The sequence below is a fragment of the Equus quagga genome, chromosome 15 (genome assembly GCF_021613505.1).
Source record: "Equus quagga isolate Etosha38 chromosome 15, UCLA_HA_Equagga_1.0, whole genome shotgun sequence".
Taxonomy (NCBI): domain Eukaryota; kingdom Metazoa; phylum Chordata; class Mammalia; order Perissodactyla; family Equidae; genus Equus; species Equus quagga.
This window is the reverse complement of record NC_060281.1, coordinates 88,546,798-88,563,924: the sequence shown is the minus strand read 5'-3', so window position 1 is coordinate 88,563,924 and position 17,127 is coordinate 88,546,798. Positions and strand designations below refer to the sequence as shown.

The 17,127-nt window shown below is 44.1% G+C and overlaps 1 gene segment (V, D, J or C); it reads left to right on the top strand.

Moving 5' to 3' along the window:
* The first annotated feature begins 15,180 nt into the window (after positions 1-15,180).
* Positions 15,181-15,691, top strand: LOC124227159 (immunoglobulin lambda variable 3-19-like). The segment is given in 2 exon segments: positions 15,181-15,226; positions 15,375-15,691. Coding segments are annotated over 2 exon segments (363 nt in total).
* Positions 15,692-17,127: the final 1,436 nt, after the last annotated feature.

Genomic DNA, 17,127 nt, shown 5'->3' with positions numbered 1-17,127 from the left:
GGGATCTCTGACTGATTCTCAGACTTCCACTGCAGAGCACTGCCACCCTGACCATCAATGGGATCCAGGCTTGGGATGATACTGACTATTACAGTCCCACCTACCATGGCAGTGGGAGCAGTTTATAGTGACTGACAACGACACAGACAATTAATTGGGAAAGAGCAACAGGTACTTTCCCGCCTCACGTCATCACTCACTCTCACCCGCCCTCTGAGCAGCTGTGGGTCAAGTCTTAGACTCAGGCATCCTCTCTGGTCCTGGCCCAGCCTCTCGAGGCCTGGGAGACTCTGAACAGCTCTCTATCCTCTCTGGACCTTAGTTTATCCTGCTGAGAAATGGTGGGATTGGAGGTGGTTCTGAGCTATGGGGACTGTTGGCAGGTTTTTATTAGACACATAAGGTGTAGAAATTCATCACATAGTCTCCAAGACATAACCAAGTGTCATGTGTGAGAGGAGAAAGATGTCTCACGTAGGGCAGCCCTGCTGGAATTCCTTTTCCTGGAGTAGAGCCAGTCCCATGGAGCCCCAGGGGTGGTGCTCATCTGGTTTCTTGGATGAGGCATCCTCCACATTCTCACTGGCTTTGTGAAGCCTCCAAGAACTGGGCATCAGGCCCCTGCTGGCCCTGGGGTTCTTTTCATCCTAAGATTTTCCATATACTACGGACGGAGGGCTGACTCCACCTTGGGTCCCACCTGGGGACTTTCTCCTGGCACCACTGCCCTCTTACTGCTCCATCTCACCTGCACCAGGCGTGTATGACTCTATTGGGGTTGACCCTGCCTCTCTGTTGGGTTTGGATTTGGTCATGGGGCTCTGGGCTGCATTACTTGGAGCTCACCAGGAAGCCCTTCATGCCAATCCCAGGACCTTCCCCTCGGCTCCATTTTCAATGTTTCAGGCACAAGGGGAGCACCTCTGCTGGACGGGGCTGAGGGAGTCTGCCTGGAGGGACATCTGATACCAGAGTACGAGTACCCTCTTCCCTGGAGTTTCTTTACTCTCAATCTCTCTGTCTCTTTACTCTGTCTCTCTGTCTACTTTAATTATGAAACATCCCTGCATATATAAAAGTCAAAAGAATATTGTAATCAGCTCTCACATACCCTTTCCCTGGACGTAATTCTGCTAACATTTGCCATTTTTGTTTCTATCTCTCTCTCTATTCATCTATCCATCATCTATCTATTTATCATCTATCTACTATCTATTTATCTCTTTGTATCTCTTGCCTCCAATTCAAAGATGTATAATGATCCATACTGCTCTTCAAAGCATAAACTCTTTATAACTAAGAAAATTAACAACAATCTTGTATCCAGTCTGTAGTCTCATTTCCCCAGTTGCACAAGAACTCCTCCTAGAAGTGATGAATTGTTAGCAATCAGTATCTTCAAGATTCAAACACCAACATTTGCTTTTTGGTTCTCTCCAATTCGTCATTTCTCAGCCTGGATTCCTTGAAGCCTAGGCTTATGGAAAACACAAGAAAGAACTGTGTTCATTGTGCACAGTAGGACCGTGTTGACTTGTTGGGTTCATTTTCACTTTGTGACCAACAGGAAATCATTCAGACTCTACAGCTCTGAGTGGCAGGGACTGGAAGACAGTGACTTTTTGTAGTGTTACTGACTGACTTATAGAAGTGGACAAGAAAATGAAAAGATCTACCCTCCAATGTGCTATAAGTCAGGGCAGAAAAGACGGAACATGTGGTAAGAGAGTTTTGTGTAATAAACTAGCAAAAACTGTTTCTCTGTCAAGACTGATAAGTACAGAGTTTCACCAACATCAGTTGTAGCTTATGTCGGTTTACGTGACATGATGGTGACGTTCAAGAACTCCTGTTCTGTTGACCTAAGCCAACAGCACAGCCATCTCAGTTATACCGAAGACTCCATCCTCCTCCGGAATAAGGATCCAGAAGGCGCTGGGTTGCACCTAAACATTAGATGCCCCATCCATCACCGGCTCCACCAGCGGTTTCACATTCCTGTTGAGAAAGATAATCCTGATGTCCTCACAACAAATGGCTTTCCTTACAAGAGAACCAGACTCTTAGACTGTCATTGAGGAAATTTCCGGAAGACCTACAATAATGGCTAACTTTACACACAAGTTATTTTCCTGGAGAATATTTAAAAGACCATGTGATGATCTGGATAAGATCACACAGGTCTCCTGCAGCAAAAGAAAGGAAAAATAGCAGCCACGGAATGTGCTCAGCTGAGCAGAAGAGATGAAACAAGGATTTCAGAAGCACTTTCCAGAAAGTTTTCATCCCAACAGTGCTGGGAGCTTTGATGGTGAGGACGGTGCAGGAACCATGCATTCGGCAGATATTTCCCATCACATGAACCAGTGAACATGTCTCTGCGACGCCCTGTATTTCAAGAGACAGAGATTCTTGGATTTCAACAGAAACTAATTCATGGAAAAACACTACACTGAAAAAGGAAATCCTGACACGTGTCCCTGCTGCTTGGGCTGCCAGGAGGAACAACCCAGTGAGTCCCAGGTGATGGAGAGCTCCTGGGAGATCTGCATTAGGAAGGGACAGCCCTGTTCCATCCTTTCAGCACAATGAGTGACAGCAGAGGGAGCTGTTCTCTGGTCCTCTGCTCCCTGAGGACTTGGAGTTGAGAGAAGAGGGAGGACCCCATGAGACTAGTCTGACCAGAGTCTCCCAAATCCTGCTCTGGATTTCTGGGGAGGAAGAGGCTCCTGCTCCACGTGGAAAGTCATGTGCAGGTGGCTTTCCAGTGTGAACAAGGGCAGAAACCAGCTCTTTCCAGTGGAAAAGGGAAAGTGTTCATGAGAATCTCACATCAGACCCAGAACTGAACGCTTGTGCAGCAGAAACAAGCACAGGCTCTCATTCAAGACATACATTCCATTGTTCACTTTTAGATTCAGAAATAATGCTTTTTATGCAAACACATGTCTACTAAAAAGATCAGATACCAACACATGTGTATGATGATGTAAACTACCAAGTCTATGCTGAGCCTGATCCTGTGGCTATGTAGGAAAATGTAATTTCAAAGCCCTAAATAAGGTTGTATCGTAGGCTGTATTTCTCTCCATATTTCTGTGGTTTGTCATCTTAGTACTTTCAATTTTAGGGCACTTGGAGAGATGAAAAATACATATCAAATGAGGATTTTTTTTTTCCTGTGGAAGATTTGCCCCGAGCTAACATCTGTGCCAGTCTTCCTCTGTTTTGTATGTGAGGCACCGCCACAGCATGGCTGACAAGTGGTGTAGGTCCGGGCCTGGGATCCAATCCCATGAACTCAGGCTGCTGAAGCAGAGTGTGCCAAACTTAACCACTATGCCACAGGCCCAGACCCCCAAATGGGGACTTTTTGGAAAAGGAAAAACAAAAAAATACTCTATCCACATTCCTGACGTATCAAACTGATACTTTGTGAGGAAAAGAGAATCACACAGAAAGGAAAGAATTATTCTCTCCTCAATAAATCACGACAATATAATGAGATTATGTATTATACCTACAAAGTAACGATTCTGCTAGTGGACGGTGAGCAGTAGGGAGCCTGACTAAGCAGAGAGCCTGAAGACCAATATTTCAATGGCGCTTGCAGGGTAAAATAACAGTAAAAGGCCCCTTTAGTTCATGATAATCTGGGGCTTTCAGATTTCTTTGAACCCCAAAGGGAGCAGGGAGCTGGCCACCCTCTCAGGCGCCTGACCCGCCCCGTGTCCTGGTGCAGCAGCGCCCCCGCAGGCCGCTGGGGGAACTGACAGGGAGAAGCGGTCTCCATCAGGCTCCACAAATGCTTGCCGAGGGTTTTCCCTCATCCCCTCCACCAGCCCAGGCTGGTTCCTGTACATTAAAGGAAGTTGCTCTGCCTGATCTAAAGCCACCTGCTCTTCTCTCTTCCTCAGGTGTCCTTGGGAACACCACTCACCCTCTCTCAGCCCCTTCCCTTCTCCGTCAAGTGCACACCCCTCCTTCTGTTTTCCTGCAGGTCAGCCAGTCTGTGAGAAGGAGGGAATGCAGGGATGACTCGCCCACATGGGACCCTAGACAGCTGGTGCAGGACCAGAGGCACATGCAGCAGCTTAAGTCCCCACATGGCTGCGTGGAGGGCAAGGGGATGAGGGGACCAGCAAGCCCCTGCTGAGTGTCTTCAGCCCCAGGAAAACAGGGAGAGGCCAGGAAGTGTGCCTGAATCCACCGTGTTTCTCCTCTCCCTGAAAGTAGCACCGTCCTGGACCACCAGGCAGTGTCCTAGGATGCTGCCAGAATCCTGGTTTATTACCTGGAAATCCCCCCTTATCACATAGCTACACATCACTCCTGTCCCCAAATCCTTCACTTACAGGAAAGTATCACCTCAGATTGGAACTGGTCTGGATCCAAGGCCCTCAGGTTGCCCTCGAGCACTCTGACTCTCAGCGGTGGGCGCTGACTCGGCTCTTCCTCATATTCTCCTGTCACAGACATACTCCTCTTCCCCAAGCGTGGAGGCTTTGCTTTCATCGTTTTCAAAATTTCATGGTTAATTTGAGCCCTCACACCTGGTCTGAGTCAACCAGGGGCCATGCAGAGAGGGGCAATTCCTGCCCTGGGGCAGCAGTCCCATTATCAGGGAATCTGGACCTGAACAGTGGGGTCTGAATATAACCCCGGACAGAGGACACTTCTGTGCATTCACAGACTGTATGGAGCAGCCACCAGGGGGCAGCAGAGATCACCAGCCACCTGGACATGGGATGGGCCCAGGCATCAGGGGCTCTAACATGCAGGCAGTTCAGTAACCACAAGTTCACACCAGAAGGAAAAGGTTTCCTTATTCTTCTACAGGGTCACCCTTCACTCTCAAGGACATTTTCTGGCCACCTGTGCCTCAGATCTGCTCCTGGAAATGTTGCCTATTTCTCTGGCACAGGTCCAGGCACCTTGCCCCCAGCCCACCCTAATAGTGCTAACACACTGTCACTGTCCACTAACACCATCCTCCCTGTGACCACACATTTCTCCTCTGTCCCTGGGCTCTGAAAGCCCCCTCTCCTGACGGACATGGCCACTCCTCCTTCCCTGGAAGCCCCTCCACCACCCCCCCACCTGTCCCTCCACTTACCTCTCCCAGGAAGGGAGAGGGGAGCAAGAAAATTCTATTCTTCCTGTTTCCCAGTGCCTGAAACACGGTAGTTTTCCCAATAAACTTTCCTTGACATAATTAAATTAATTTTTTTTTAATTAATACACTTTCCTGAGCAATATACACATGAGGACTTGTTGGAGTTTCCAACCCACTCTCATTCTTATGCACTAACATTTCTTTTGAGCACATGATGTGTGCTTGGCCCTGACCACATAATGGGAATAATGATACACAGACCCTATGACACCACGGCCAAGAGCAGAAACTTACAACACTTAGATCACTGCTCAAGAGCTCTATGTGTGCTTGGCAGGGGAGGAGTTTTATCCTTGGCTCTACCACTTGGGACCTGTGTCTGGGGTGGCGCCACACCTGTCTAAGCCTCATAGTGTCACCTGTAGAGGGGGCACGAGGGCCTGGAGGTCAGAGGGGACTTTGATTGTAAAGTTTCCAAAGGTAGAGCTGGGACGAGATCAAAATGTGACTCCACCACAAAATGTTTATGGACTGGATACTCTGGAATCCTGGACCAAAATTAAGCACTTTCCTTTTGAGCAAGAATCAGACAGGGGAATGACCTGGGTCTCAGGATAATCCAGCATCAGCACTGTGACTCTCCAGCCACCTCCACAACAGGACTGAGGATCACCCCATGGGCAGTGACTTCAGTTTATTTACAAAATGCACAGAGACTCAACCTCTGAGCTTTGCCACGGCCAGGCCACCCCAGGGGCAAAGCCAGGACACAGTCTGGGGTAAAGATGGCAGCCCCAGGCTGTGAGACAAGCAGGTAGAGGAGAATCTCCTGGGCTGAGTGCAGGGTCTGCAGGGGTCACCCCTCCCCTCTCTGTGTCCCTGCGGCTGAGCCCTTCTCTGAAACCACAAAGCTCCTCAAGCAGCAGCCCCTGAGCCCTGGCTGATTTGCTTACCCAGCAGCTCTCTCCAGAAAGGGGATAAGAGAGACTTGGGAGGAAACCTGCCCAGCCTTGGGCCTTGAGGAGCAGAATAGGGGCACCTCCACCAAGGCCTTGACCCTTCTTCTCCTTGGCCTCCTTGCTTACTGCACAGGTGCTGCACCCAGGCTCACACCCACCCCCAGACCCGGGTCTCTGGGAAAAGCCTGGCCCTGACTCTGAGCTCAGCAAGGCACTGCCTGTTGTGGGCAGGATCCTCATGAACCTACTACAGGATGAAGGCTGCTGGGGCTGAAAGTCCCCCACTGTGCTCACTGGCTCTGTGTGAGCCCTGAGGGCCAGTACCTACCCAGAGAAAGAGAGGCGGGGGTTCTCATTTGTTCAGAGGCTCCAGCCACCAGCCAGGTCCATAGGACACTGGGGCTGAGATTGTTGGTAGGGGACCCTTGTGGCCACATATGCCTGGGTATAGGTTCTGGTGAGTCAGATGGGAGACCTCTTGGGAACGGGTCCTTCGTCTTCAAGCCCCCTCTCCTTTTCCCTCCTTGCAGGTTCTTGGCCTCCTATGAGCTGACACAGCCACCCTCAGTGTCGTTGGTCCTGAGACAGATGGCCAGGATCACCTGTGGGAGAAACAACATTGGAAGGAGAAGTACTCAGTGTTACCAGCAGAAGCCAGGCCAGGCCCCTGTGCTGGCCACTTATGAGGATAGCGAGTAGGCCTCAGGGATCCCTGACTGGTTCTCTGGCTCCAACTCAAGGGACACAGCCACTCTGACAATTAGCAGGGCCCAGATCGAGGACAATGCTAACTATTACTGTCAGGTTTGGGGCAGCTGTGGTAATGTTCACAGTGACACAGGCTGATGGGGATGTGAGGCACCAACCCCTTCATTGTCTGCGTTGCACTTTCCTCCAGCCTCAGGAAGACTGTAGATAAAGCCACGAGCAGATCTGACCCATGTCCCCAGATATGAGACTCCCAGGCTGACCTCTCCTCCCAGCCCTCCAGGCAGGCTCTGCAGATGGTATATTAAGAGACAATAAAAAAATAATACTGTAACAATATTCATGTGTTTAAAGAGCTATAAGGGTGATTAAACACTTTAAGTGCAGAAACAGAAGACAGTTAAACAAGGTCACACCTGACTTCTGGAAACGAAAACCTCAATGTCTGAGATTAAAAAATACACTGGATGAGATGGAGAACAGATTAGATGCTGCAAAAGAAAAGATTTGTGAACTTGATGACATAAAAGTAGAAACTATTCAAAATAAAACAGAAAAAAAATACTGATAGAAATGTAGGACAACATTGTGCAGGCTACTAACCTTGAAATGGAGTATCAGAGCAGAGAAGACAGGCAGGGGTGAAGCTAAAAAATATTTAGTGAAATAATGGCCAAAATGCTCCAAATTTGGTGAAAACAATAACTGACATATCCAAGAAGCTGAACAAAGCACAAGCCCAGGAAACGTGAGAAAACAGCACCAACACACATGATAATCAACTCACTGAAAACCAGGGGAGAGGAGACAACAGTAAAAGTGACCTAGAGAAAATATGTGTCATCTACAGAGAAACAAACATCATGGTAAAGGCAGATTTCTCATTAAAAGCAACGCAAGGAAAGAGACAGTGGACCAACATCTTTAAAATAAAGCCTTTTGAAGTTACTTTAAGGAAAAAAACCATTGTCAACCTTGAATTATTTGTGCAGTGAAAATCATTTTCAAAAACGAAGGCAAAATAAAACTTTTTCAGACAAGTGAAAACTTACATAACTGTTCACCCACAGATCCTCAACAATTATTAGTAACAGACACCCCTCAGAAAGAAGGAATATTATACAGGCAAGAAATGTGAATCTACACAAAAAAATAAAAAGCATCAGATGTTAACTACATGGATAAATATAGAAACATTTATATTATGTTGATGTTTATAAAAAGTAATTGTGCAAAGCAAAAAAAAACATGCTTTCATTTTTAATGAACGTCAAAATAAAATATCCAACAACAAAAGCACAAAAGTTTGGAGAATGAATAACACATTAAAATCCTTTGATACTATATGTGAATTGATAGACTATCACTGGAATATAGACCATGGTAAGTTAGATTAGTGCTATGACACTAAAGCAAACATTCAATTAAAATCCGTTTAAGAACAAGGATGTATAGTTGCTAAGGTGTATTAGTTGGGGTTCCCCAGACAAATAGAACCAATAGAAGAGAGTAGATAGATAGATACACATGCACACATTTATCTGATATATATATAAGATACCTATATAGATATAGATAGATAGTAATATCTGTATCTATTTATCTGTCTATAGCAAGAAAGAGATTTTAAGGAATTGGCCCATTTTTTTGGGCTGGCAAGTCTGAAACGTGTAGGGCAAGCAGGAGGGTTGGTTATTAAGTTAAGAGTTCATGTGGCAGTGACGTATGCAAACTAGGTCCAAATGACAGAACCTGGTAAGTGAAGACATGGGAGACAATAAAAATATACAAATCAAACTTGATATGAAAACAACAACTTCTCAGATTAAAAATACAAGGAGTACCACTATGGAACACAGTATGGAGATTCCTCAAAAAATTAAAAATAGAAGTACCATATGACCCAGCTATCCCACTACTGGATATCTATCCAAAGAACTTGAAGTCAGCAATTCCAAAAGTCCCATGCACCCCAATGTTTATTGCAGCATTATTTACAATAGACAAGACGTGGAAGCAACCTAAGTGCCCATCAACAGATGATTGGATAAAGAAGATGTGGTATATATATGCAATAGAATACTACTCAGCTGTAGAAAAGAACAAAATCGTGCCATTTGCAACAACATGGATAGACCTTGAGGGAATTATGTTAAGTGAAATTAGCCAGATAGAGAAGGACAATCTCTGTATGACTCCACTCATATGAGGAATTTAAAAATGTAGACAAAGAGAACAGACTAGTGGCTACCAGGGGAAAGGTGGGTTGGAGGTGGGCACAAAGGGTGAAGGGGTGCACCTACAACACAACTGACAAACGATAATGTACAACTGAAATTTCACAAGATTGTAACTTACCATTAACTCAATAAAAATTTTTTTAAAAAATACAAGGTGCATAATTAACAGCTCATGTGACACTGCTGAAGAAAGAATGATTGAACTTGAAGACAACAATAGAAACTACAAAATTAAAGAGAGTAAATACTTCTAAAAACGAATAAAGAATCATATGTTTTCAGAATACTTTAAGCAAAGTTCCACAGAAGTAATTGGAGTCTCCCAATGATAAAAGATGGGGCAGGCATATTGAAAAAATATTTGAAGAAATATTGGCCAAAACTGTTCTGAATTTGATAAAAACTCTAAACCCACACATCCAAAAAGCTCAGCAAACACCAAGCACAGGAAAAAAAAAGATGCAAAAAACATCAATATCAAATAGTTTAAGATAGCGAACATGAGACAGTCTTAAAAGCAGCCAGAGAGAAAAGACAGGTGAACAAAGATAAGGAATACCCAAGATTTCTGATTAAAAAAAATGTAAGAGAAAAGGCAGTGGATCGACATCTCTAAAATTCTTGAAAGAAAAAAAAACTAAATTCTTTACCCAGTGAAAATATATTTAAAAGATGAAGGCTAAAAAAAAATTTTTCTGGCATGCAAAAACTGACAGAATTGGTCATGCGCAGACCTGCAATCCAGGAAATATTAGTGAACACCCCTCAGGCAGAAGAAGATGATACCAGAAAGAATCTGACTCAACAAAAATGAATAAAAAGAATCAGAAATGCTAACTACAGAAATAAATATTGACTTTTTATTATTTATAGCTCTTTAAAAAATAGTTTAATGTCTAAAACAAGATACAATAACTATATGCATTGAAATTTATAATGTACATAAAAGTAAAATGTTTGACATGGATAGCTAAAAGAATGAGAGAAAAGAGATGGAAGCGTGTGATAAGGTTCTTATACTACCAGTGACGTGATATAATATCACCTGAATGTAGACCTTGTCAAGAGACAGATGATAAGATGTCAAAGAGTTATAGCTAATAAGACAACAAAAGACATAAAACACAATCATAACAACACTCAATCAAAAAGAAACAGATAAAAGAAAAAAGTGATCAAAGAGCACATGGGCCAAAGAGAATAAATACTAAGATGTTATATTTAAAATATATCGGTAACCTCATCCATGTTAAATGCTCTAAATATCATAATTAAGAGACAGAGATTGTCATATTGAATATAAAAAGAAGACTCAGCTAGACAACATACAAGAAATTCACAAAATAAAAAGATGCAAAACTCTTAAGTTAGAATTTACAGTAAATTTTCCCCCAAAATCTGCTTCACGATGCAGGACATACAAAAATTCATAGTGAAAAGACAGAGGATTCTGACATAACATGGACATATAAAAATGGTTAAGATGGTAAATTTTATGTCATGCATGTTTTACCACAATAAAAGAATTCTATAAAATTAAGAGTGAACAGATCATGAGACATGGATATGGCAATGCTTTTCCCCTCTCCCACCCCAGCCTCTAAGAACTAGATTCCCTCCCAAGAGCACAAGCTAAATGAGGCACATACATGTTAAATCAAGATGAAGAAGGAAGACCCTGAAGATGTCAGTGTTTGGGAGACTGTAAGGCTGGAAACCAAGATGGCCTCACTTGTGTGGGGACAGCCCTGCATGAGGACTTTTTAGAGATTTGGTTTGCTTCATCTAAATCATCTAAAATGTTGGTATTCATGACTTGTCACATTTCCTCATAATGCTGTTAATTGATCTAGGGTCAGTAACGATGTTTTTATTTTCCTTTTCTTACAAGGATTTGATTTTCTCTCCTTTTTTTCACCTTTATGAGGTGAAAGCTAAAGTCATTTATTTTAGACCTTCCTTCCTTTCTAATGTTCAGCATTTACAGCTATAAATTTTCCTCAAAGCACTGTTTTAGCTGCAGTCCTTAAATTTTGATATGTCTGGTTTTTGTGTTAATAAAAGTCAGCATTTTCTTGTTTATGCTGTGATTTCTTCTTTGACTCCTGTTTACTTAGAAGTGTATTCTTCAATTTTCAAATAATTGGGTTTTTCCATATTTCTTCAGGTTTTGATTTAAATTTAATTCTGTGTGGTCATGCTTTTTAATTTCATGATATTTGATTAATGTCCAGAATACAGTTAATCCTGGATAATTTTCCAAATGTATTGAAAAGATTTTGCCCTCAGCTACTATGGATTAAACCCTCAAATGTTCTACAAATGTCAGTTATGTCAAACTGCAAACAGTGCTGTATAAATCTTCTATATCCTTACTGATTCTCTCTCTCTTTCCCACAACGTAACTCTCTTCTTCTGAGAGATAGGTATTGAAATATGCAAATCTAATAGCAGGATTTTCTATTCCTACTTTGAGAGAGGAAACTTTTCAAATCATGAGTTCAATGACATTATGGTCCTGACAGAAGCCCTCCTGTGATTTCCCAATACTGACCAGGAAGAGAAAGACAGAGCTCAGACTCCACCTGGCAATGTCCCGGGAGCAGGTAAGGATCACAAGGATGTGCCCCCACTGGTTAGGCTGATTCAGGCAGTGATTTAGCCTTTTTCCAAGTCACATATTCAAGAAAATATCTATCAGAGAATCTGAAATCTATTTTTGAGTAACATATGATAATCTAAACAATGGTCTTGCGTACACAAAATTCTTAGCACAGGGTGCAGCACCATGAAGTGAGTTCCAATCCAGTGACTAGTCTGAGATGCTGTTCAGTGAGCTTGAGATTCAACAATGAACAAAGCAGATCAAACTGCCTACCTGATGGAACTTCATTCTGGTGGGGATGAGCAATAAATACTAAATAGAATAAATAAATATAAATATGAGTGAATGATATAGTATGTGAGGAGGTTAGTGATGGTCAATATCTGGGGCCATCTGCACTGTCCTAGGTGTCCTGTGTGACAACCAGAATCCCGGCCCCTGCCCTTCAGGATGGAGTCCTCATTCTCCAGATGCTGGAGTGTTGGCAGCTGCAGCTCCAGGACCTGCTTCTGCTGAAGAGACCTGGCACAGTGGGGACACTCCCTTTTGTCCTGGCAGCCTGCATCTAGTGACCTGTGTATGTTGTCGGACAGAGGCAGGGCCTCCACCCCTTTCTGTAGGATCTGAAGAGCAGGCCCAGCATCAGAGCCCCATTAGTTCTACTGCGGTCCTGGCTGTGACTGGTTCATGAATCAACATCTGTCTCTTCTATGTCTGCATCCTTCATCCCATCCTGTCCTCGGGCTGTGTTCTCTGGTTCATCTAGACTCCTGCACACCAGCCTCTAAGTGAGAGTTGGCTCCTAGTAGCATGCACCTGCCACAGTTTATTTTTTCTTTTTCTCTTTCTTTGTATTGAGTTATAATTTACATACACTAAAACCCATGCTTTTTAGTGAGCAGTTCTGTGAGTTTTAATAAAGGTAAACACAGGTGTAAGCACTTCCACAATCATGAAGTAAACAGTTGAATCATTGTCATAAATTCCTCAGACCCCTTGGTAGTCACACTTTCCTTCCACCCCTCACCTCACAACTCCTGATCTGTTGTCTGTCCCGATAGTTGGGTCTTCGCAAGAACATCGTATAAATGGAATCATACATGGTAGCTTTTTGGTTCTGGCTTCTTTCACCCAGCATAATGCATTTGAGATGTGTCTGTGTTGTTGTATATTAACAGTTCCATGTTGATTGTTACTAGAATTCCTTGCAGGGATGAACCAGTTCTTTTGTCCATTCTCCAGTGAAATAAAATTTAGGATGTTTCCATTTTCCACTCTTCAGAAATTTCAAATAACCCCTTCATAACATTTGTTATAGGTTTTTGTGTGGACATAAGTTTCCATTTTGCACAGGTAAATCCCTGGGAGTGGGATTTCTGGGTCTTATGGTAGACAAACGAACTTTCTCAGAAACTGGCAAACTGTTTTCCAAAGTGGTTGCTTCATTTTGCATTTTCACTATCACCACTTATTTATGAGACCTCCAGTTGTCCCATGTCTTCATTATCACTAGATAGCCATATTTTTAATGCCATTTTAATATATCTGTAGTGGTGTCTCATTCTGTGTTTAATTTTTGTTTCCTTAGTTGCACGTTACAGTGAGCAAATTTTCACATGCTTATTTGTCATCTGTATATTTTATTTAGTGAAGATTTTAATCAAATATTTGCCTATTTTCAAATTCAGATCCCGCACGTGACTTGCACTCACTTGTGGGTGTGAGTCTTTGGATAAGTATGATTTTATTCCATGAGTAAGTTCATATGTCCACCACCACAGTCAAGATCCAGAACAGTTCCATCTCCACAGGGATTCCCCATGTTGTCCATTGATAGCAACATCCACCTCCTCCCTCGGAGGTGGTCTTTGCTGCCCCTAAACCCTGGCATCCACTAATTGATTCTCCATTTCTAAAATTTTGTCTTTTTAGAAATGATATATAGAAATAAAAAATAGACAAGATTGGCCCCGTGGCGCAGTGGTTAAGTTTGCATGTTCCACTTCGGCGGCCCAGGGTTCACGAGTTTGGATCCCAGGTGTGGACCTATGCACTGCTTGTCAAGCCATGCTGTCACAGGCAACCCACATATAAAGTAGAGGAAGATGGGCACGGTTGTTAGCTCACGGCCAGTCTTCCTCAGCAAAAAAGAGGAGGATTGGTGGCAGATGTTAGCTCAGGGCTAATCTTCCTCAAAAAAAAAAAAGACAAATAAAAAATAGAGTCCTACAGTATGTGGGCTTTAGGAATTGCCATTTTCACTCTGCATAATCCCTTCTACATACAGAAAAATCATTGTGTGCATTAGGAGTCAGCTCCTTTTCATCGCGAAGTAGTATGCCACGGTTTTGGTGTGCCAAAGTCTGTTTATCCTTCCACCCATTAAACGACATTTGAATTGTTCTCAGTTTGGGATTATTATGAATAAAGAATGTTTGTGCATAATTTCTCTATTAACGTAAGTTTTCTTTTTTCTGAAATAAATGCCCAAGGTACAATTGCTGGGTTGTATGGTAAGGACAAGTTTGATTTTTTAAGAAGCTGTCCTACTCTTTCCCAGATTTGCTGCACCATTTCACATGCCCATCAGCAGGCGTGAGTGATCCAGTGTCTCCACATCCTTGCAGCATGCAGAGTCATCGGTATGTTTACTGCGGCCATTCTGATGGGCATGTGGGGAGGTCTCTTTGTGGTTTACACTTACACTTCCCTGATGGCTATGAGGAAAATCCTTTCATGTGCTCGTTGCGATCTCTATAGCCCCTTCCATGGAATGTTTGTTCCTGTTCATGGTCCATTTTCTGAATGGACATTACTTTTACTGTTTAGATTTGAGTATTTTTACATACTCAACACAACTGGTCTTTCATTGAATAGTTGGTCTGCAAGTATTTTGTGTGTGCTACTTGGTTTCTTTTTTTTTTTTTTTTTGGACCTCTTTAGAAAGTTTTACAAAGCAAAAGATATTAATTTTAACAAGATTCAATGTATCAACATTGCTTTTACAAGTGATGCTCCAAGTATCATCAAAGAATGCTTGCCAAGCCCTAGATCACACAGATGTGTCTTATATTATACATAAATCATAAAAAGTATTGTGTGAGTGGTATATGAACAATTTATCTGTGTCTGATCATGAATTTTGGCTTCTCATGCAACAGCATGACCACTGTCCCTACAAGCTCCTGCTTCATCACTGCCCAGCCCACCCTCTTGGATGACCCATCACTAGAGCAGGACTGAGGGCTTCTCCCCAAGAACAGAGAGGAAGCCCAGGGCACAGACTGAGGTGTGTGCATGTGCTGGGGGCAAGGGTCAGCACTTTCTCACTCAACACCAGAGGGAGCTCTGAGTGCTCAGGTTTAGGCCTTGGGAACAGGACCCACTTTCACAGCCTGCTTTAAGCTGAGCCCTTTTCTGCTCAACAGGGAGACACCCAATGAGGCCACAAAAAGGAAGGAAGTGGATTTGCATTTCTTCAGAGAATAAGAGAGGCTCTGAGGCACATCCCAAGCTGCGGACTCAGAGGCAGAGCTCTGGGGCACCTCCACCATGGCCTGGACCTCCGTCCTGCTCCCCCTCCTCACTCTCTGCACAGGTGCTGCTCCTCAGGGCTCAGCCCCCAAACAGACCAGGCAGCAGCCTGACCCTGAATGTCAGCTCTTCAGAGGGGAAGATGTCAGGTGTGTGCCTTCTGGGAATGAGATCCTCATCCTTACACTCACCTCTCTTCTCCTCTCTTGCAGTTTCAGTGGTCTCTTCTGAGCTGACTCAGCCACCTACAGTGTCCGCGTCCTTGGGACAGACAACCAAGATCACCTGCCAGGGAGGCAACTTTGGAAGTTATTATGCTAGCTGGTACCAACAGAAGCCAGGCCAGGCTCCTGTGCTAGTCATCTACAGCAACAACAAGCGGTCCTCAGGAATCCCTGACCAATTCTCTGGCTCCTACTTGGGGAACACGGCCACCCTGACCATCAGTCGAGCCCAGACCGAGGACGAGGCTGACTATTACTGTCAGTCATTGGACAGTAGTAGTTATGCTCACAGTGATACGGGCTGATGGGGAAGTGAGACATAAACCCCTTCCCAACCATGTCACACTCTCGTCCAGCCCCAGGAGGACTGTAGACAGAGCCGTGAGCAGGTCCAGCCAGGTCCCACAGATCTGAAATCACCAGGCTTCCCTCTTCCCGAGACCTCCAGGCAAATTTTGCAGAGGGTCGATCCGGACTGTATTTAGGGCTGGTAAGATCATGTTGTCCTGCTGTTTTCTGGGCAAGGGTGTGAATTCAGGACAGAGGGCCTGAGTGGAAGGACAGATAGAGAGAGAAATATGGCCATTGGTCATTATGTCTGTACTTCCATATGGGAGTGACGGGGCCACTGGTTGACCCACTTGTCCTGGGTTAGTGTTCATAACTGCCAAGATCAGCTGGTACTCTGAAGTCTCTGACTCCCACAACAGCCTGGGACTCTGAATGGAGCAAACTAAAGTAGTGGACACTGTAGTGACTATGCAGATCCCCTCTTGAGGCCTCACACACACATCTACCACTGCAGGGAGTCCCTGGATGTTCACAGCTGTGCCCTCACTGAGGTATACCTTTGTCTGCAGAGAATTGCCTCCCCCAAGCTTATGATCTCTCTCTGAATGTGACCCAGGACCAATGACTGCCTGATGCCAAGACCCCAAGGTCCTGCCTCAGTTCGGGATGACCCTGCAGGGCCTCCCAGCTGAGTCCTCATTTGTATCCACATGGCAGGTCTGCCCAGCCTTGTATCCAGGCTTCCTTGCAGGGAGATCCCCTCAAATCCCTGCTGCATGCGATCCTCCACATCACAGTGTGCTTCCAGGGAGCCAAAGAGAAGATAAAAGCCTAGAGGGAAGAGTGTGGAAGAGGAGAGAGCTGCTTATGAGAGAAGCCTGGACTTCTGCACATATTCCTAAAAGGACTGATGAGTCATGTGTGGGAGGAAACTGCAGGTGGTTGAGGAAGGAACCACCCAGAGACACTGGAGGAACATTCTGCAGGACTCACACGCACACACTCATGTAGTACTTGTTCTCCAGTCAGAGGGGAAAGATCCTAGTTAGGGCATCAGGTTGATTAGACAGGAGAACTTGCCTCAGTTGTGGGGATCATTAGCCCCAGACCAAAGGCTGCTTTGCTGCCACCTAATAAAGCACACAAGCAAATTGAGAAAGGATGGACCGAGAAACTTTACTGAATCCAAAAATAAGAAAACAAAACCATAGAAAGAAATATGAGTACATAGGACTCAACAAGGAAAAATTCACAACACCCGGTATCTGGTCAAAAAATTTCCCCAAAGAATCAGGAAAATATGAACAAAACAAAACAAAAATCAATTCTACCAAAATGACCCTGTGGATTCCCAAATGTTATAATTTGTAGATGAGGATACAAAAGCAATTATTATAAGTGTATTCTATGTGTTCATGAAGGTACAGGAAAGATTGAGTATGTTAAGTGG